Raw genomic sequence first — 22016 nt, 5'->3', positions numbered from 1 at the left:
GCAGCGGGACAAGAGGAACGAAAAAACGAGTGCTCATAAGTCATGACGGGGCGGGGCGTAAATAGCCACACTTCCTGGTTTGGGCAATACGCCACCAGTTCCCCGCGTTCGTAGAGCACCCAACCCTGTTTGGCGGGATTTAACCGGGAAGAAGCACTCCCATTATTTCGGTAAATACATTTACTGCATTTATATAGTCTTTTGGCAGCGGTGTCATTGGTATTCTGCTCAACGTCATTTAGTGAGTCGAACTATCGTTAGCTTGCTTGTTTATACTCGTTTGTTGTTCCAACAATGTTCGTGCTCCTCATGTTGTATTAGGAACAAAATCAACAATGAATACGTTTTATGTGGCACATCTTTAGGCATGTTAACCTAAACTAGGTCTGAGTTATGAAATTAACAAATAAGTATAAACTCTTTGCCAGCTGTCTTGACAACTAGTGCAACAGTCATTGTAACATTGTGTAGGTTCGTAAATAATGTAACCGAAAATCATGTTTTAGAAGCATCTCTCAGTCAGTAGGATTTAATGCAATTTTACTCCACTGCAACCTCAGTATTAAACAGTGTTAAATACATGTTTGGAAGCTCTTGTGTCTGTTCACATCAAATCGTGCAGGTGTCTAGTACTGTACTTATTTGTTTTTTTATGGACAGTCAGTGTATATGGATATCATCATAATAGTAGTTCTTGAAATAAAAAATTTCGTTAAAGTGGGTCATCCTCCCAAAAAAATAGCAACAGTATGAGTTTTTGCAGTAAACAATTTTGGGGATAATACTACTTCTGGTATGGGCTGTTCTCCAGTTGTACATCTAACATGGACCCAACCTGACTCTCTTGTAGACATCATGGAGTTTTCCAGCAGAAGAAGGAAGTTTGCTACCAGTCACCAGAAGCAGCTCTATGGACTTCCTCTGCAGTTCTATGGACAACCGCCACTCGAGAACATCTCTCTCACAGAATTTGAAACATTTGCTGTGGAGAGACTGAAACGTAAGCACTTGCCGAAAGACATTTAAATGTGCATATTGCTTTTCAACTGTCATCAAATCACAATGTCCTTATGTGTCTCCCATCATTTGTCCCTGCAGTGTTGAAGACTGTTGAGAATTTGGGTGTGAGCTACGTGAAACTGTCTGAGCAGTACATAAAGAAGTTGGATTTTGAGTTCAGGAACTTGAATTTTCCTTACAGAGTAGAGGCTGTGAGTTGTACTTTTTACAGTTGTGTTAATAGCATGTTTAAATCCAAATCGACACCAAAAATCAAAACAGTTTTGAGCCAATAAGACTAATGTTTTTCTACAGGATGACAGAAAAACTCAGAGCGGGCCAAGTGAATACGAGAAACGAAGAAAGGACCACATATCCCACTTCATTTTGAGACTCGCCTATTGCCAGACGTAAGTGATGTTTGCAAGTGTGTAGAGAGTCCCAATTAAACAGGAACCACAAATTATTTTCATGCGGGATCTTTACAGGGAGGATCTCAGAAGATGGTTCATACAACAGGAAGTGGATCTATTGCGCTACCGATTCAATGAGCTGCATCCGAAACTGAAGCTGGAATTTCTACACAAAAATAATCTAAAATATGATGCGGTATGATTTATTATTATAGATACCACTTAACGTATTGTATATTTATTGTTTGTACTACACGTCATGTTGCTTATTATGGTTGCTCATAAATACACTTACCAATACACTAGTTGACTTTTACTGTAAGGAGAGTTGAGGTTGAATTTGAAGAAATATTTTTGATACAGGCACCAGTGGTTAGTATGTCTGCCTCCACAGTTCTGAGGTTTGGTGATTCAATTTCAGCTCTGAGACAAATGGTGGATTGCATTCAATGTAAATATACTACAGTGAAATTAGAATTTCTCTTGAGGGCCAATAATTTTAAAAATAAAAATAACAACGGCAGCAGCTAATCAAATAGAACTGAGCTTCTAGACGTTATCACTAGATGGTGCTGACACCCACAAAGTGATTTTCAAGGCTTTGATGCATTTCTTTCTTTCTCCATCCATCCATTGTCTGAACCGCTTATCCCCACTAAGGTCATGGGTGTGCTGGCGTCTATCGCAGCTGACTTTGAGCGGGAGGCGGGGTACACCTTGAACTGAACATCTGTAAAGTAAACAAAAATCACAAATAGAGTTGTCAGGACCTTGAACCTATTCCAACTGACTTTGGGCGAGAGGTGAGGTACACCCTGGACTGATCGCCAGCCAATTGCAGGGCACATATAGACAAACAGCCATTCACACTCACATTCACACCTATGGACAATTTGGAGTCTTTAATGAACTTAACATGCATGTTTTTGGAATGTGGGAGGAAGCTGGAGTACCTGCAGAAAACGGTGCAGGGAGAACATACAAATACCACACAGGAAGGCCGGAGCCTAGATTCGAACCTCAGAACTGTGAGGTATGAACCAAATGCCCATCTGAATTTCATATTTTAGGAAAAGAAAGAGAGGTATATTCAAAAATGTGTGAAATAAAGTATAGCTTAATTACGTCCACCCCTTTTCAATGAGAGAATAATTCCCGCTGACTCCAATGTTTCTAATAAGTGAAAAGTACTTGAAATGTATTAAAAGAAATATACTTAAATTATCTCTTTTATAAAAAATACTGTATATAAAATCTACATCGTTAAATCAAAATTATAACAAACACTCTGTACAACAATAAGAATCATCTTTATTTGCCCAGTATGTCCAAAATACACACAAGGAATTTGTCTCCAGTAATTAGAGCTGCTCTAGCACGACAACAGACAGTCAATTGACAGAGAACACTTTTGAGACATAAAGATATTGAGAAAAACAGTCACTGAGCAATAAAGGGTTGCTAGTTATCTGGTAATGCCGGTACATTTTATGTTTTTTTTTTAAACCCTGAACTGGTCGCCACTGATATATTCTACACCATCTTCATCACTAAATTTATTTCAGATTCCTATCGAGGAGAAGCGAGCTCTGCAAGATAAACTTGTCAACTCCAGCTACGGGGTTAGTGGAATCACTGTGGAGGATCAAGAGTTCTACAAAGTGAGTTCCTCGACTCGCACTCACTCTACTTTTTGGTTGGTGTAGCACTTCTGACAATAGAACATAACATATTTTCCGAATTTTGTATAACTTGTCAAACCTTTGATGCTACTGCAGGGCAGTAAACTAGCCTTAGGTCTTCATTTTGTTCAACTTTCTTAACTTCTGCTAGAATTTGTCAGATGCAGTGCATTATACTGAAATGAAGAAGGAACCCAGTCATCTACTATGTAAAGAAATTGACATAAATAAATATTTTGAATTTATTTTCACGAAATGATTAGTTCTTGCCTGCAAATGTGTATTCTAAGTCTTAGCTGTGTTTTATTTTTTTAGGTTACCTGACTCTCAGTAAATTCTTGGATACAAATAAAATTTTAAGCTGTGAATGCTACAAAGGGATTAATGTTTTGACACATGCGTGCAAATATTGAGATAAATGGTGTGTTATCCTTTAAAAAGTATTAACATATTAAAACACAGTTGCTCTGTTTACTGTTGTCGAGGTTCCTTTCCAACATGCTCTGGATCTGGTACGAACAAGGAAAGTCTATCTCAAAGCGGGCTACGTGTACGTTCCTCACCAGGACATCGTCACAATTGTGCTCAATGATTTTCGCACAAGGTTGTCTAAAGCTCTTGCGGTAAGTGTCTTCAGCTCTGCTACATTTAGGAAAGGCATTTGCTTTGAGGTTCCGTAACTGTCTAGGACAGTGAGCCAAAATCTTTGTACCAGGGACCAGTTTTTTGCATGAAAATTTTCCACGGATGGGGTAAAGGTGCGGGGGTGCCAAGAACAAAAAGCTTTTGTTTGTCAGTTCAGAGCATGTAATTTGAAATAATAACAAATTTACAATTATTGTACAGTATCATACCAACTCACCATAATGCAGAATCGGTGGGAGCACTTGGTTTGTTTCCCTGCAACTAGAAATAATCAAAATACCGGTATATTGTTTGACTCTAATTTGAAAGTGTTTTTTGACCAGATTTTCTATAGGCGATATCACACACAAAAAACAAAATTTCTCCGGAACTCATCCGATTTTCCAGAGTGTTGAAGTGGTCGTTTGAAGCAGCCCAAGCATTTTGACAGACTCAGATTTTTGGGAAATCTTGTCACGTTGCTCCTTTCAGGGCTTTTGTGGTGATATGTGGATATTCTGCTTTGACATTAATCCAGAGTGTTAAGAGGTTTGAAATTGTCTCAAACATGGAGGGCACCATCGTTTTCAACCTTTTTTTCCCAGAGGTGGATATTCCGCGATAGTTTCAGAAAAGCTCATGAAACAGGTCAGCGCTAGGCTGTGGGGGTATGCCCGCTATGAGTGGGCCCACGATTGCATGAGAAATGAATAACACCTTGTCAGTCACACCTATCTCTGGTAAGTAATTTTTCTCTGATACAGTGGTTTCTTGGAAAATCAAATTAGAGGCACAAAATGCGACCAAACAGGCATATTTTTTCACAGATCTTTTTACCCATGTACTACTATCAGGTCATACTGACAGTTTTGACAAATATGACAAAAAGTGATTTTTTTAATTTATTTTTTAAATTTCTTCAAGCAATTGTTCCTCTTCAAGTATTGCTCGGGTTTATTCACCTAGCTTGTTCACAAATGGGTTACAGATCAATTTCATTCCCATCCCGGGGTCTTTTGTGATTGGGAAGTAATGCTGAAACTCTTTTGAAAACTGTGAAAAGGTGGTCATGCACCATCTGGGAGAATGAAGGTCCGACTTCAGTCCCTTCAATAATCCCTGCTCTTGTGTAAAACGTAAAAAATCCCAGTGTTCACTCTGCATCCACATAATTCCAGTGTGTATTAGAAAGCATAAATATTGTATGACAACTTGGGGGTGGGGGCAATGTCACACAGGTAAGCACATTTCAAGATCCCATCTGTGTTGCTGAAAAACTCTGCCAATGGCCATTTTTCTAGAAGAAATCTCTGCAGGGACTTTAGTAATTCAAAATCTCTAGCCTAGCCATTTACCTCTAGAAAGCCATCGAACTCTCTTGGTACAAGAGAAGGCATCTTATGTTCAGCATTCATCTCTTAAGAGCTGCTCAGAAAGATGTGAATTAAGGGCATGTGCTCGGTGACAGTTTTCGGCTCTACAGCATTTCCCTCGGGGATGACACAGCATATAGATTCACTTTCAAAGCGACCTCCTTGATCCGTGTTGTCAGACCCAAAAGCCGTCCAGTCATTCGTCTTTGTCATCTCAATATGTAATCGTTCAAGGACTTAAATAGTTTGGCAGCGGTGGTTATGGTTGGCAAAAAGAGTACACACAACAAATCCTCATGCACATCCTCTTAACACAAAAATGAGCAATATAGCCTTCTTTTCAAGATCAGTAGCTTCATCCACCTGGATTGTGTCGCGTGGGGATGCATTTCCCATCTCTAATAACTGCATTCTCTGCTTTTTCATCAATTATTCTTATGGTGCTACCCAAAAGAGGGATATTTGCTACCTTTTTTTACTGCAGCCTCTCCAAAAAGTTCCCTGCAAATGTCCTTGGGAGCAGGCTGAATCAATTCTGCCCTAATATTAAGGAAGGCTTCTTTCTTAAGGAGGAAGGATTTTCTATTCAAGTTTGGTCTCAATCTGCCGAAGCAGTTTTTAGGTCACTGCAAACTGCATAGCTGGTGTGGAGCTTGTGTGTCACCTGTTGCGATGAACCCGTAACTTACATCGGCATCCTGGTACTTTTCCTTTACATGGATTTTTTTCCCTCCCCCTAGCAGTCTGTGACCCTGATGCAGCCCCATTGTTTGCTCATTTCTTCCCAAAACAGCTCTCTAGTAAATTATTTTTTATTTGTTTTCCATTTTTCTTTGTATTAGCTCTTGTGACCAATGATGTGTGAAATGGTGCGCTGAAGTCAAGAGCAGTTATGAGGAAACAATTGTTTTTCCAAACTAAAATCTCTGCATGACTAATGGTAAAAATAGCTTTTATTTTAAACCACAATTTTTTTTGCACGGGTTGGGGACCCCTGCTCTAGAATACGTCTTGGAAACTTTTAAAAATTGTTTTTATTTATTTAATCAATCAATCAGGGTCCAAGTCGGTTTTTATTAAATGGAGACAGGACAGGTGACAAAATTGATTTTGTGAATCAGTGGTGCATGCTTACAGTACATAGGCTAATGTTAAAATACATAACTTATAATGATATCAAACCTGTCACAGCTGTTATCACAGCGTTACTTTGCATTATTTTCTCTTGTTGTCTGCCTGCATGTGGCTACAGTACTCCTACTGACTAGTCAGTGTTTACAACAGCTGTGCTTGTATGCGTTATACTGCAGCTCTGCTTGTTTGCATCAGTGCCGAGTGTTGAAGAAACACAGGATTCAAGTGAGGGAAACACGTGTGCACATATGACAGAAGATGTCTGCAGGGTAGATGGGCATAGCAAGGCTTTATCCACCCCCCACACATGTATGCAATGTGCTTGTGGGTACAGAAGGTTAAATGTTTCCATGCACTGCATTGAACGCCCTCAGGCTCATGTAACATCATGGAATATGATGTTTGGTGGGAAGCTGGAGTCATTTTCTGTAATATAATGTGTGTATGTGACGAGACAACTAAGGTCCACTTGTGTAGAGATGAGAGTTTGGAACGGGTGCAAACATAAGCAACACTGCTTTATTGTTATGAATAGACATACGGGGACCTAGCCTGGGGTGTAGTTGTTCTGCTAGAAAGACCTTATTACCGGTACTTATATCAAGGTTTATTTTCACCTTAAGCCTCTGTGACCTGTTGGTTTACAGAAAAAATACATTCCCTTTGTATTATGACATATGGTATACCCCTTGAGTCGTTAATTATAATTTACATTGATTTGTCTCCTTGACCGTAAAAAATAGTGCGACGTTATCACTGTCAAGGAGGTCAGTTTTCATCTTATGGTTTGTCTGTTAACAGAATTCCACAAATACTCCTCAATTGATATCCACAATGATTTAAGGAAGGGTGAGCTATGGAAAAAGAAGACTCAGTGGAATTTTCCACTTTTTACATTGAGAATTTTTGTTCACATTTCCTCAATTTCACAGGGAATAACACACTATTCCCTGTAAAGAAGAAAAAAACATACAAATTTGACATTACATGGTAGTGTTGTTAAAATCCCATCCAAATTTAAACGATTAAAAAATTGCCAAATACATAAAATAAGGCTTCAAAATTGTGAAAAATCAAGCCATTGTTTCAGCTCTCAACTTTCGTATGCCTACACTTTCCCGCGTTTGAGCAATCAGAGCCAGAATCATCATCATTCCTCCCAGTCTGGAGCAGAATGGTAATTTTTTCCTCTCATTTTTGAGTTCGACAATATGTAGTAGTCTCTCATAACCTAACATTGGCCACCTAAAGGTGGGCTATCAATAAACATAGCAAGCATATTTTTTTCAATTCGTTACATAGGTTCTTATATAGTGGGGCATGGGGGACTCATGCCAGTCGCCCAAGTGTCACTGGGTAGCCGTTTTAGCCACGCCCCAAAAAAATCAGGAACACGGAAACAGTTAAAAAAAAAAAAAAAAACTGTTTAAGGCTATAGCTCCACAATTCAGTACTAGAGTGCAAAGTTCTGTCTTTTGACATGTTTTCAGCAATTATCTACAAACATGTATCATGTATTTAAAAATTATGACTAATTAAGAATTTACTTTACATCGTTGTTAATTTCTTTACAAATTTCTCACACAAGCCAGAGATTGGTGTGGAGATGATGGAAATTAGATTTAGCATTAACCTACAATACGAAGTGTACTTTTTAAGTAGTAGTTACAGGGTACTTTATGTACTGTATCTATTATTACTGACTCGGGGATCTCGTTTGATGTGCGTCCCGCATCCGAGATGCACAAAAATGAGCAAGGGTGCAAAAATGCATGGTGAATCTGCATCCACAGACTCACAGCATTGCTTGTTGCTGAGGTGCTTCAGCAACTCATTATCTACTAAAAGTATGAATCTTGTCTTGGTGGTTACCAATCAGAGGCAGAGGGGGGCTATTATTATTATTATTATTAGTAGTATTATTCTATAAATACAATGGACATGGTACTTTTTTCTGGACTCGATAAATTTTGATTGTTGTGATAACACCCGTCGCACCGCTCACGATGCAGCGAGCCACTGGCGGAACGACTTTGGCTCTGTAGCTGCACACACTTGGGACACTTTAGGGGAAAGTTAACTATTTATTTATTTCGCTAGCCTGTGAGCTAAACAGCTAGCAACCTAAGGAACTAAGCAGCTCGCTCGATCATAGCGACATACAGAAGTCAATAACTGGCGGACCGTGGTCCGCCTCCGGACCCAGAAGCAGTCCCATACGTAGCCACACCATAGCCAAAAAAGAGAGGTTATGATTCAAGACATACGGGGCGCCGCAATAGATTACAGGCTCTATGATAGTGTTGAACCGTACCGACCAATCACATCTGAGTTCAGCCACCCCCTGCAGCCAATCAAATCTGCATCTCAGGCCGTAATTACTGATTGCGCGCAGCCCAGATAGAGATGAGGAGAAACGTAGCTGGAGAGAGAGTATTGGCGATGAAGTTGAGTTAAAGAAAAGGAATTAAACATTTGGAACAAACAGCGCTTACAATCAGTCAGTGTCATTTTTGTTTAAAGTTCTCAGTGGGAAGTTCTCACTGGGAGCACTTATTCAAAGTGTATATACGTAAAATGCCTTTATGAAATAAAACATACAGGTTTTGAACAAATATAAACTTTCAAACAGTTCAGTTGTTAAGATTTGTTAAATTAAAATATGTAAAATGGTTTGAGACTTCACTGTTGTGTGTGTCAAGATGCCAAACAGAAAAGGGGAAACTCAAACTTGATTTTTCTTTCGTCAACCACTTTATTTGAACACGTATAACTTTCTCTTTTTATTTGCTTGCTCTTATTGTGAAATGCAGCCCTACTTTTATTTAGTAAATGAGAGAACATTACACAGTTGTGATCGTATGTTTGATTACCAGGGCAGAATTTGGAAGATGTGTACAGTTCTTATTTATGCTCCAATATCATTACATCAGTGGCATTAACAAAAAACAACGATTCGACCGTTTATCATGACATTTTTTTATAAAATATATCGTTCTAAAAAATTGGTCATTGTGGCAGGCCTAAACACATTATATTGAGAGAGAGCAAGAGCAATGGATAGCAAAAAATATTGTACAAACAGTATGAAGGAGTAACAAATGTAATAAAAATCTGCAATATAGTGGCACCGCAAAGCAAGAACCGTGACGTGGCGGGGGATTACTGTATCTGTATTCCATTATGATAAATTGCAGGGACTCATTGTTCCAGGGCTGCGACTCACTGTTTCCATGACATGTGAATCCCGGGACTCACATAGTCTCGAGTGTAAAATGATCTATGCTGACTATGGTACAGTTAAGTATAATGATAATTTAATACCATTGGTGGTTGTTTTCATACTGGCACCATTGGTAAGACAGCAAAGATTTCTATGACTGGACTGAGACATGGATGAGGTGTGGTGTTTCATTTTTGCTTCCTCTAACATTTCGAGACAGTGTCAAGGTGATGTGTTTTTTGCTGCTTAACATAATACAAAATTTTTGATTAGTCTTCATTTTTGACTAGTCTTCATCTGAAGGTCTTTGAATAATAACCCTGTTGGAGGTATGTATTAGCTGAGTCAGAATATTTTTTTTCAGAAGTTTATAATATCTTATCATGAATCACATCGTCCTGCAGCTGCTGTAGGAATCCATACTATATCTTCTACAATTTATATAAAAATGAAAATCCTGGATCCTCCATGATCTGGACCAGCTCCAAAAAGTAATACTTATCATCATGTGCCTCCTGTCCAATGAGTTGAATGAAAATCAACTTTGATCATCATTCATGCTTTAATCTCTTCTCATAACCTAATCATATCACTCATTGCTCGTTTTTTATCACCCTTGTACTCAAACACACAATGATCCTTTTGAACATAAATAAGCCAGATCAGCCATTCTTATTGGGTAATTTTGGTATTTCTCTTCTTTATTTAGAAATATAGATGTAAAGTATATGACAACCCATTTTTGTCTTCACTGACGAGATTACGAGGTCATCTTGTTGTTACATTGTTGAAACACCCTCCACAAGGGTGTTTCAACAATGTAACAAGTCCTAAAACTGAAACAAACTGAATTGGCAGCACAGTTTTTAAGCACAAAGCATCAAAAAGCTCCATGAGAAAATGAAGGCTGTGAGAGAAGTGTTGAATGGGGAATCAAACCGGGTTTGTCACCAGTGAATGCTAAACATTACGGGGTGCATTGAGTCACTGTTATTTGTGAAACTGGGCCACTTATCTCTGTCAAGGGACTGGCCGCTGTCTTCTTCAAATTGGAAAAGCAAATGAGAAACCAGTGTAACTGCACAGTTAAGTGTAATGGCTCATGTCCTCCACTGGGGACACGGTGGCTGTTTCGATGTACAGTACCTCTCCTTAAAACACGATTCTCCTTTGGTCGCATCTTCATTATTGTGCTACAGTATATGAAGCGTTAGGTGGCTGTGTAAGATGCCTGCGGTGCCGTGCTGCACTGTAGTTGATTCGAAGACACATTCATTAAATTGTAACTGTGTTTACATGGAGAGCAATCCATAAACCGAAGGGTGTTTTTAAGATGGGGGGGTTAGGATGCCAATTAATTACAACACCAGCACAGTGAAATCCAGTGTGCTGGCCATTTTGTCAAACTGCTGGATGCGCATTTTGTTGAGTCATATTTTGTGCAGCAATTCACTTCCCGTCACCCTCCACCACAACCCCCCCCCTGAAAAACCCAGCCAAACTACAAATCCATGTCCTTGTGTTCTAATAATTTCATTTCACTGTACTTAATCTTTACCCTCAACCCGCCGTGTTTGTCTCGTCTCATCCTTCAACCCACCCACGATGCCAATCTCTCCCGCAGCTGACGGCGCGTTCGCTACCGGCAGTGCAGTCTGATGAACGGCTCCAGCCGCTCCTTAACCACCTCAGGTAAGTGACGGGATTCATAATTTTTAGCTGGCCAGTTTCTCCTGAGAGGACCTGCTGCGGAATTGATTTTTAGCACCAAGGGGCATTTGTGGTCCTGCAGCTCCAGATGTTTTACACGCATGCGGGCAGAGAGCCCTGTTAACTATGTGAATGATAAACACAACATAAGTTCCATAAATCACCCAGTATAAACAAACATAGTATGATGTGTCACTTTATTTTCAAAAAGCAGTTGTGTAATCTTTGAGTCCTCCCTTGCCGTTGATTAAATCCATTAAAAAGCAATCCAATTGTTCATTTAATCATCGCTTCGTCTTAGCTTACTAAACTCTGAAACGTTTGTCTTTACATACTGATAAAAAAAACACCCACTAGAAAGGCAAACACCATCACAAAATCAATACCCAAGTAAGCAGCTCAGAACATGGCGAGGGTGTCATCTTTGCGATAAAGGGAAGCACATTAATAGGGTGGAGGAAGTCATGTCAGCTCATTGTCGTGATAAGAATTAGTGGGCAGCTTGTTGCGATTAGTAGGGAGCCCCCTAATCTGTGGTGGCAGTCCACAATGTAATGAAAAGCACTGCGATTTGAGAGTGCCAAAATCTACTGATATTGATTGAGTGCCTTTCGAGTTAGTCCTTTTTAAGGTTTCCAGCGAGCTTAATATGGTAACTCATGCAGTACACAGCACATTGACCTTACTACTACTTCTCAAGACCACTTTATAAAGGATGCAATTTGCATCAGTCTGTGTGCAGAATCATGTCCTTTGCACTTATGTAAATCAGTAAAACAATTCCAATTGTCCTTGAAAGCTCTTTTATGCGAAGGCTTTGAACAGTTAGTTGATGTTTTTTTCCTGTGCATATTTTTCCATAAACTGCTCTTTATTTCAGCCTTCAGTGCATTCAAAAATGTGTTTTCCTTTATTAGCCATTCCTATTTGGGACAGGACTACAGCATCCAGAAGAATGTTGGTAAAATCTCCTTGGAACAAATTGATTCAGTAAGTCGTTTGGAATCTGAATTTGCTTGTCTTTTCTAAATTATGCTAGTGTGTGCTTTAAGCGTTTTTTATTGTCCACCTCCAGCTGTCAGGCAAATCCTTCCCTCTGTGCATGAGGCAGCTCCATCAGTCCTTAAGAGAGAATCACCATCTCCGCCATGGGGGCCGCATGCAGTACGGCCTCTTTCTCAAGGGCATCGGTCTCTCTCTGGAGCAGGCGCTGCAGTTCTGGAGGTCGGAATTCATCAGAGGCAAAGTGGACGCAGACAAGGTTAATGCTTTGTTATATTTTCATTTTTTTTTGGGGGGGGGGTTACTCTCCCCAATCAAAGTCTATCACTTGTCACGGATGAGGCACCATGATTTTAATACCTGCTATGAAATGTCCTTCCTGGATATTACAAAAAGTTACTGTTCAGTTTTCATTTGTTTTTGACTCCCTAGCATGGTCCAGAGGTTGACGTTAGATATGATCAAAGGAAGTGTGTTCTTCCACAAGTCTTCTTCCAAAATCTTTATTCCTATGAGAAATTTGAGAAAACAACTCTTGTAACGATAGTGAAATGCAAAAGCCAAGTGTCACAAAGGCACTGTAGTGTTGTTGAGAAAACCAAGCACATTAAAATGTAAATGCAGCTATGTGAAAGGCAGTGTATCATCTGAAAATAGCGCATTATGATGGTTATGGGGATGCAGTGTTACTGACACTTTTAGCTTTGCTTAATTTCCCTACTGCAGCCTATTTGGACAACAACCTAGGCGAGCATGTATTTTATGTTCCAAATAATTCTAGGTCTGCTGTCCATCGTTATCTCAATATTAAGATATGCAGTTTGTTACTGTTTTCCATCAAACTTCATTGGCTTTGCTGTCTTTGCTGGTTAACAAATGCTCTTTTATCTCTATTGTTTCTATTTACCTCAGTGGCTTAAAGTAAATTATACTTCACAACAGAAGAAGAGCCATGAGCAAAAAAAAAAAAAAAAAAGTCCTTTAAACAAGATGCAGTGTATTCTGGCTAAGCCAGGGGTGGTCAAACTAAGGCCCGCGGGCCACATCCGGCCCATTGATCATTTCAATCCGGCCCGCCAAAGATTGATACAGAATCGCGAAAATCATATCAAAATCATGACTGCATTCATTTGACCTTGTCCTGTAATGCCGAGTGGTTTCATCAGGTTGTGCTGTAATGCCGAGTGGTTCCACCAGGCAGCGCAGTAGGTACAGTGATAGATTGACTTGACTTGGGCTGTTCTGTTTTTACTCTGTTCTGTTTTTACTCTGCTACTGCTCTGAACCCTTCTTCAACCATGAGGTGGCCAAAGAACATAAGTTGACAGGGAGTGCTGAGTGTTTAATGTAGAATGGACTACTAAATACTTTTTCACTGAAGTCCGGTCAAAGGCTGTATGACTAATTTGTAAAGAAACCATTGCGGTTTTAGAGGAATATAACATCAGCAATTATGCTAACAGCCAATCAACGCAGGAACTGATGGCTATGGCTCAGCGGTTAAAATCAAGCTTGCAGGCTCAGCAAAACACTTTTAAACACAGAAGCTGCAGATGGAACTGATTGATCTCCAATGTGATACTGTCTAAAAAGAGAAGTTCAACTCTCCAGCTAGATGTGTTTTATCCTTCATTAGGCACAGACAAATTTCCAAAAATCCAGAAGATGGCACAGGGGATGATGGTGATGTTTGACTATACATATGTGTGTGAACAGACTTTTAGTATGATGAACACCAACAAAACATCCTACAGATCCCAGCTGAGTGATGAACACCTCAGATGTGTTCAGAGAATTGCCACAACAAAACTAACACCAGACTTTGATGTACTGGTAAAAAAAGGTGATCCACAAAACAACACTTCCAATTAAAAGTAAATCTAATTATTAACACCACAATGCCTTTTATTTTTTATATGTAAGCATCTGGTCCTGGCATGGCCCGCCTGTCAAATTTTAAAAGTCAATGTGGCCCCTGAGCCAAAAACTTTGCCCACCCCTGGTCTAGGCTGTGATGCATGAAAATATAGCTCGTTCTTCATTCATATTGTAAAAAATGGGGTCTGCTCCTAGAATGTTATTTGCAGCCTGCACCTTTATTGGAGTCTAATGTAATACCTTTTGGGAGAACAAATCCCGATGTGGTTCCATAACTCATCTGTCACTGAGAATCCACGTCGATGAATGTCAATAGTGGATTCATGCCACTGTGTCCTGCTGTCTTTTGTTCCAAAAACACACCAGCAGAATAATTAACAACTTGCTCATCAGTTTTCTTCTGCCGTCCCTCGTGCCTTCCACCATCTGGTCGTGTGACTACTTGAGTGCACCACATTTATAGTCGTCATCGCTCAATGTTGAATTCCCAGAGCTCTTTTTCCCCCACAAGACAGCGCTGACCCACTCGCCCTGCTCATACTCTATGTGTTGTGTCAGAGGTTGGTCTTTGTGGTGGGCTGCACAAGGGCCACCTCATTAGCATGCGACAGGCACATCTGAGGCAGTGGGAGCCAACGATGCCGTGAGGGAAGGCCGGAGGGAGAGGCGATGGAATACCGGGAAAAAATTGATGAAATCCGTACCCGCTGTGCATTGTCTCGTTTGACAATTTGATTGCAGGATGTCTGTTTGTCGTGTGTGTAGCAACACATCTGGAACCTTGTGCTGTTTGCACCTCTGGTAAAGACTGCTGTACGTTTTATATCTGTTAATATAATTGACTTAATTGGTTTACACAACTGACATCAAAATAAATTTTACAGGCAGCATTTCCTCCAGGGTCTCTTTCCAACAACACTTGTAAATATGCATAACACATTCCTATCACTGCTCCCTAATCCTCCTGAGTAATAATAATTTCAGGCCTATTCCCCTTAAAAAGAAATAGTGTCCGGTTGGAACTCAAAATGCTCCTTTGTAGCAGACAAAGTCTGTTAGTTCCAGATCTGGCTGTTGTTTTTTACTGGTGCAATCACCAGACAGCAACTGGTACCCATATTTATGGATTGTGCCACTGTTGTCACAGATATAAAGAATAGATCTGTCTAACCAACGCGCTTACGTGGCGGCCACTCACAGGCAAAACATGGACATTAGTTTAGTGTCGCTGTAGGCACGCAGCACAAAAGGGGTGTGTCGTATCTATAGGCCGTTGTTGTTCTTTTTTTAAAATTTATTTTATTTCAAATTTATTTTTTTGTCAAGCACTTCTCTATGGCATGTTATGGAGGTGGGAAAAAGAAGCACACTGTAACCTCGCAGCTCCTGAAAGCAAACCCGACTCACCACAGTGACAACTTTCTTCCACGAGCGGGCAATTATAACCCCTCTTAAGTACCAGTGATCACAGAACTTTCATAGCAGTATTATCTGGTTAGCAACTATTCTATAATCTGATTCTGATTAGACCATCACAGCAATGTTTAAAGGTAAGTTTAGGTCAACTTAAAAACATTTCCATGCTTTTTTCCCTCCCAATAATTTTTTACCGTACTGGGTGGTCTTCGGCCATGAAAAAATGAGCTTCAGATTGGGACAAACTGCTACAGACGACCCCTCCCCCTACTGTATTAGTCCGTTAAATCGAGGTTCCACTGTATTTCTATGATTTAAAAAAAACTAAATAGTAGTGCAGGGTTAAAAGTACAAAATGGTAATAGTTACTGGGTTGTGAGTTAGTAAGAGTAAATGGGTTGTTGAGATTGCAGTAATAAACAATACTTGATTGATTAATTGATTTAAGAGGTGTGTCGCAGTACTTTTATCCATATTTACTGATTGAAACGTTTGGGCTTTTACATTTTTAGAGGCTTCAATTTGAGTTTAATTTTAACCTAAAAGTAGGCATTGATTTAATGTCGTAAATGTTGATTAATATTTCTGTTTACCCTCTATAGTTAGTTGGTATTTGAATAAAACAAATCATGCATGACATGCCTTTTCTTATGAAACAAGAATTACATATTGGGCCTCGAGTAAAACGTTTTGTTATTTTTAAGTATTTCTTCACAAGATATAGTATGATGCAAATTTCAGCTACTGAGTCAGTCGCCTGCCCCCTGTGGTTGGGAATTCAACTTCTAGCTTGTACATCTCCAACTTGTTAGCATTATATTACTCGCATACCTTGTTTCTGAGTTTGGAAATGCCTGTGGTGTCGATTATAAATGGGAGTATTTTAATGAAATTACATCCAAGACAGATTGGACCTCGAGGGAGATCAGTCACTATGGACTGTGCCTAAGAAGCCATGCCAAGTGTACTGTACACACACACGATTGCACATAATCCCTTTGAATGTGTCCTATTTTTCTCTCAGGCGCCGCAGGTTTTTGTGAATGTGTCCTCACGTGGGGGGATGAGCAAGAGCTCATGAGCCTAAGATTTGTGCGAGCTACGTCTCTGCTCTTTAAATACGGCTTTTGTACTCGTGTTTTTATTTCCTCCTGCCTCTTAGATGTTCTTAATGCCGACAGTTTGGAGGTCAACTATATTAGGGTACATCCAGGATTATCTAGAACGGTGGTTCTCAAACATTTTACACAAAGTACCACCTCCAAAAATATTTAGCTCTCCAAGTACCACCATAATGGCCTACATTAGAATACAGTTTTAAAAAGATGAGGTTTTTGTCCTAAAAAGCACATTTTCTGTACTTAAGTTGAATACAATGGAACTGTACTTTAAAAACTGTACTATACTTGAAGTAAAAAATTTAGTGTGTAGGAAATGTGGAAAAAACAAAAATCCAAAACTCAACTGGATTTCTTTTTTAAAATTTTTTTTTCATTTTAATTGAGTAATTCTTTCGCGGACCACTAGAATGAGCCCACGTATCACTTGTGGTACTTGTACCACACTTTGAGAATCACTGATCGAGAACACAGTTGGAGAGTGGCAGTAAGCAGGCCCAAAAAAATGGCATGTAAATTTGACACACCACAGAGAAGAGTAATGTAAACAAGCCTACCAAATTTGAATGAATAAAAAAAAAATTAAGAAAGTATATAAAACCAGGTTTCAAAACTTTAATAAAAAGGGCCACCTCTAAGCTCTCAGACGCTGTGAGTGTGTCGAATGGATGCACCAAAAGGAATCAAACATACTGAGGGGGTGATAGCTTATATGATGTCAAATCACATTATGAGGCTCACCTTCAAAATTGAATTGTTATTGTGGACTATAATCATAAAAATGAGCACACAAGTCAACTTACCCTCGTTGCTGGTGACATATTGTCACAGCCGAACACGGCTCCTGACGACAGCGGGACGGTAGGAGGAATCCCAGGCAGTTAGACAGTCGGCACTGCCCCATTCACTAGGATCAAGTTACCCACGAAGCCATGTTGCGTCTGGTGAAAGTTTACAAAATGACAAGCCGCAGCAGTAATTGCACTAATCACAAACTCTAGATGCATTGGGTTATGGTCGATCGATTCTGTGAAGTTGCACAGAATTGTATCCTGAAAAAAGAATCAAAGAAAAAGAATCAAAGTGTGGGTCACTTAAAATGACTTGGCGGGGAAGGCAAATTTCACACAGTTGCTTTTATTTTTGTCTAGTTTTAGGATTTTTCCTGGGAAAAAGTTACTAACGCTGTGCTTTTAGGGCATTATGTCCTAATGATTGCGCCCAATACTCATTAAACACACTTAAGTGGGAGCAGCGTGTCAGTGTTCGTCTTAATAAAGGAGGAGGGAGGCCTCGACGCCAGAGATTACCTTATGAATCCTGGAAGGCTTTCAATAATTAATAAGAGATTTATTGTACTTGTGTACGACTTGATGTATTTTACATTGCCATGCGAGATTGTTACATTAGCAAGTTCAAGGGTTTTATTGCAGCATGAATGTGTTATTGTGTGTGCAAAGATAGGGGCATGCTGGGTGTTTTATGGTTTGAGTTTTAGAGGCAGCCTTTGTTCACTTTTAATGTTTGTACACTACCACAGCCTGTTGATCCACTGTGCTGCCTGTGAGTGCTTGCCTCCGCCCCCCGCTCACACTAGCCTCCTTTCGCTCTCCCTTTCTTAGTTTGACAAAGCGTACGCTTACAGCATCCGCCACATGTTTGGCAAAGAAGGCAAGAGGACGGACTACACCCCTTACAGCTGCATGAAAGTGATTATGTCAAACCCGCCCAGCCAAGGCGACCATCATGGTGAGTTGACTGCTGTTAGATGAAAAGATCCGCTTAAGCAGGGTACACGTGCGTTTTTGAAATCGTAACCAATTGAGAGACCCCACACATGACGATAAATTGACCACCTGTGTCTACTGCTCTTACACTCGGTGGTGTACTTGAGATGACTAACACAGCACAGCAAGTGTCTGTAATAGTACCAAGGCTGACTGTCATAGTACATCCAGAATGCTGGAAAATACAAAGAATAAGAAAGAGTAGTACTAGAAGAAGCTAGTAACTTCATTTTGGATGCAAACCCTTCTTGTCATTTTTAACACACCCCACACTCAGGATAATCTTTCAGATATCTGAGAACAAGCCCTTTGCTGCCATTGATCGCAAGGGAGGGCAAATGCTCAGATTTGTCCTAATTGTACATGTGTGTGTACCCCGTTTCAGTGGATATTACATTTAGTTTCAGGAATTAGGCACGCTAAATGGACAAAAGACAATTTGGACACACCTTAATCTATGAATGACCTAGGCCGATTAGTCATATGAGCTCAATCTCTTCAGCCCCTTTTCCAGCACAGGGTAGTTACTCGCCGCTTTACGGTGGTACTCTTCTTCTCTTTCCATTGTGAAAATCAGGTACTATGAGGTACCTTTTGTAGTATCTGGTTAGTTGGATTTCCTGTACTGCTGCTAGTAGCACATACCTGAGGATAGATGACCGCAAAAAGCGGGGCAAGCTTTTTCTTTCTTTCATTGTCACTTCCTGTTGATGTCAGGTGTCCCAATACTTTTGTATTGATAGGGCAGGTGCTTTGGAAGCACTACATATTCGTTATTTTTTATTTGTCCACATCTTTATTGATGTTTTTGGAAGAACTTGTTTTTATTTTGTATTTGTAGGGTGTCCGTTTCGTCACAGTGACCCGGAGCTGCTGAAACAAAAGCTACAGTTCTACAAGGTGTCCCCCAGTGGGGTCAGTCAGGTGGGTCCTCGGGCCAACATTGTCACTCCTGAGCCACCATCATGAGTATGATGCAATCCATCCTTCCTATAGTGTTTAATGTTCCATTCAGCAAAAACAAAAATTGCTGTCAAAGTTAATTTGATGAAAGTCCAACTTGGGAACTTTTTCCTTTTAACTTTCCCTGCAGATATTGGACCTGGTGAAGGGGATGCACTACCAGCTGGCCTGCCAGAAGTACTTTGAGCTGACTCACAATGTAAGCAGACTTTTTCTTAAGATGAAGGTAACCATGGACACAGGAGGGGAGAGGCTTGCCCATTGCCAACTACATATCACTGTTGTGTTGCTGAATTTACTCATGTTGTCTCTGTGTTGATGCCAGAGTCACTGTTGCTCCATATTAAGATGTATAAGATTACTAAAAAAAATATGAGAAAGGGGCTCTCACTATATTGTGCAGTTCAACACCACAGGAAATTACAACCATAACCAGAGGCTGCACTCTCTATAACAGTATTTCCGCTTTATTGAGCCAAGGCACCCATTTTAAATTAGAAAAATCTCACAGCACACTTCTAAACAAAAATGTCACAAAGTATGATTTACTCTCAAATTGACTTACCTGGTGTGAAATCTGGGCCTGTTTAATTGAACACAAAGCTGATTACTCGCAGGAAGCCATTACCAAATCTGTTGCATGAATGTCAACAGGTAGATACACAGGCTTATTGTACCTTCTGCCATCTAATGGAAGCACATTTAATTGTGACTGGTTAGCACATCTGCCTCACAGTTCTGAGAGGGGTTCAAATCCTGGCCCCGCCTGTGTGGAGTTTGCATGTTCTCCCCGTGCCTGTGTGGGTTTTTTCTGGGTACCCCGCCTCTTGACCAGAGTCAACTGTGATAGGCTCTAGCATGACCGCGACACTAGTGAGGATAAGCAGTACGGAAGATGAATGAATGTATATATGTAAGTGTGGAGTTCGCATGTTCTCCCCGTGCCTGCGTGGGTTTTCTCTGGGTACCCTGCCTCTTGCCCAGAGTCAACTGGGATAGGCTCCAGCATGGCCGCGACCCTAGTGAGGATAAGCAGTACGGAAGATGAATGAATGTATATATGTAAATGCTCACTGTTCTCTATTTTACTTACCATGTCAGTGTAGACCTGGCGGGGACTTTGTTGGGTTTTCCAACATTTATTGAGCCAGGGCAAATCATTTACAAAATCTCACGGCACAACACCAAACAAAAATTGGACTAGAAGTATACAGTATATACTATTGTACAGCATTTTGTATGAATGGCAACAGGTGGCTAGCAGGTTAAATGTACCTTCTGCCATTTAGTGGAAGATCATTTGATTGTTCTGCCTGTCACTATATGACACTGGGAAATTTCCACGGCATGCCTGATCTCTCACAACAGACTCCATTTCAGCCTATACCTATGTATAATGCGCACTATTGACTTTTGATAATTTTTGGGGGGAATAAATGTGCATTATACGAGAAATTACGGTATGTGTATTTAATTTGGTGATTCTTTCGCATACCAATAGTGGTACTCGTACGACACTTTGAGAACCAACCATCCATTGTAGTTGCTTGTCTGGGGAAATTTCCACTAAAACTTTTTTTATTTTCCAGCCAATGACTTCAAAAGCATGCTTTTTTTTCTGCCAGGTGGAGGACGCCAATTTCTCCCTCAATCACCCCAACCAGTACTTTGTGGAGAGCCAGAAGATTTTGGGGGGAGGCAAAGATGTCAAGCGTGAGATGATGGACACCCCGCAGAGGTCACAAGTCAAGTCTGCATTTAAAAACTCTTCTGGATCTCGAGAGAAGGTGGTGGCGAACACTAACCCATCGCAGGATTTGGCCAAGATGACGGAAGATCTAGACTCATACTTTCAAGACGCCTGATTTCTTTTTCCATATTTAGTATATTAATGTTATCAATATAAAGCCGAGGGTTTTTAAAAATCGTGCATTGAGATGCCCTGGACAGGAAAGGACATTCACCTTCACTCTTGACCAAAAGTCATATTGCCTTCATTAAACATAATTTCAATATGTTGACACTGAATTATCCTTGTTCCAAGTTGACTTGATGGTTGCTTTGGCCTGAATTCCAGTTCTGGTGGTGCTAAGTAAAACATTTACCAGCTGCCTCAGTAACAATATCATTGTATTTGCTGGAAACAGTGTAGATGAATGTTGGCAGCTGGTTGGACAGAAATAAACAATTCTCCCAAGTTGTATTTTACTGCCTGGCCCAGGATTATTGCTTCACAGTGCACAATATATGCCTAGCATACATGGTATGCTCGCAAACCTTTTACCCTTTACCCCCTCCTAATAAGATGTGAAAAATGGTGAATGTTTTAAACACAGAACCTTTTGTCCTGCTTCAGTATTTGGCAATGCAGCCTTATCTCACTTTTTCAGAAAGTTCAGTTTTGTTCTTATTGGCACTTTTTTTTCCAAGATTAATAATGTGAGATCCAATTAGAGGCTCAGATGAGTCAGCCCTTAATTACACCAATACAAATATGCTCCCCCAAAGGAGAAGTGGCGCCTTGAATGGTAAAGTGAAACCTTCTATAGTTAAAAAGATTTGACTAATTTAATAACTTCTGGTTGTGGTGGTGTAAAATTCAAAATTGTGTTGTTGGCTTTGTACCACGACATTTTTTCGGACCAGTGATTTTAGAGCATGCTACGACATGGTGACAGACATCAATAATCAGGT

At 40.1% G+C, this 22016-nt stretch overlaps 1 protein-coding gene across 2 annotated transcripts; it reads left to right on the top strand.

The window, feature by feature from the left end:
* Positions 1 to 54: 54 nt before the first annotated feature.
* On the top strand, positions 55 to 21525 carry prim2 (DNA primase subunit 2). Of its 2 annotated transcripts, XM_061790288.1 has the most exons (14): positions 55 to 170; positions 851 to 1000; positions 1099 to 1211; positions 1315 to 1409; positions 1488 to 1608; positions 2978 to 3073; positions 3580 to 3717; positions 11073 to 11140; positions 12076 to 12148; positions 12234 to 12419; positions 18195 to 18321; positions 19201 to 19283; positions 19453 to 19521; positions 20948 to 21525. In XM_061790288.1, the coding sequence occupies exons 2-14, from the start codon at positions 856 to 858 to the stop codon at positions 21185 to 21187; spliced, it is 1554 nt and encodes a 517-aa protein (XP_061646272.1). In that variant the 5' UTR covers positions 55 to 170; positions 851 to 855; the 3' UTR covers positions 21188 to 21525. The 2 variants fall into 2 exon arrangements, with proteins under 2 accessions (XP_061646272.1, XP_061646273.1); XM_061790289.1 differs by lacking the exon at positions 3580 to 3717.
* Positions 21526 to 22016: the final 491 nt, after the last annotated feature.

Source organism: Phyllopteryx taeniolatus, chromosome 11 (assembly GCF_024500385.1).
Source record: "Phyllopteryx taeniolatus isolate TA_2022b chromosome 11, UOR_Ptae_1.2, whole genome shotgun sequence".
NCBI classification, from domain to species: domain Eukaryota; kingdom Metazoa; phylum Chordata; class Actinopteri; order Syngnathiformes; family Syngnathidae; genus Phyllopteryx; species Phyllopteryx taeniolatus.
Note: the sequence above shows the minus strand (reverse complement) of the source record. Positions and strands in the feature narration are given on the sequence as shown.

What these genes read in the sequence shown, in the direction of transcription:
- prim2 (XM_061790288.1), top strand. Translation starts at nt 856, where the DNA reads ATGGAGTTTTCCAGCAGAAGAAGGAAGTTTGCTACCAGTCACCAGAAG. An exon ending in TGCTGTGGAGAGACTGAAAC is followed by an intron (nt 1,001 to 1,098) that starts GTAAGCACTTGC and finishes TTGTCCCTGCAG; the next exon opens with TGTTGAAGACTGTTGAGAAT. An exon ending in CCCCCAGTGGGGTCAGTCAG is followed by an intron (nt 19,284 to 19,452) that starts GTGGGTCCTCGG and finishes CTTTCCCTGCAG; the next exon opens with ATATTGGACCTGGTGAAGGG.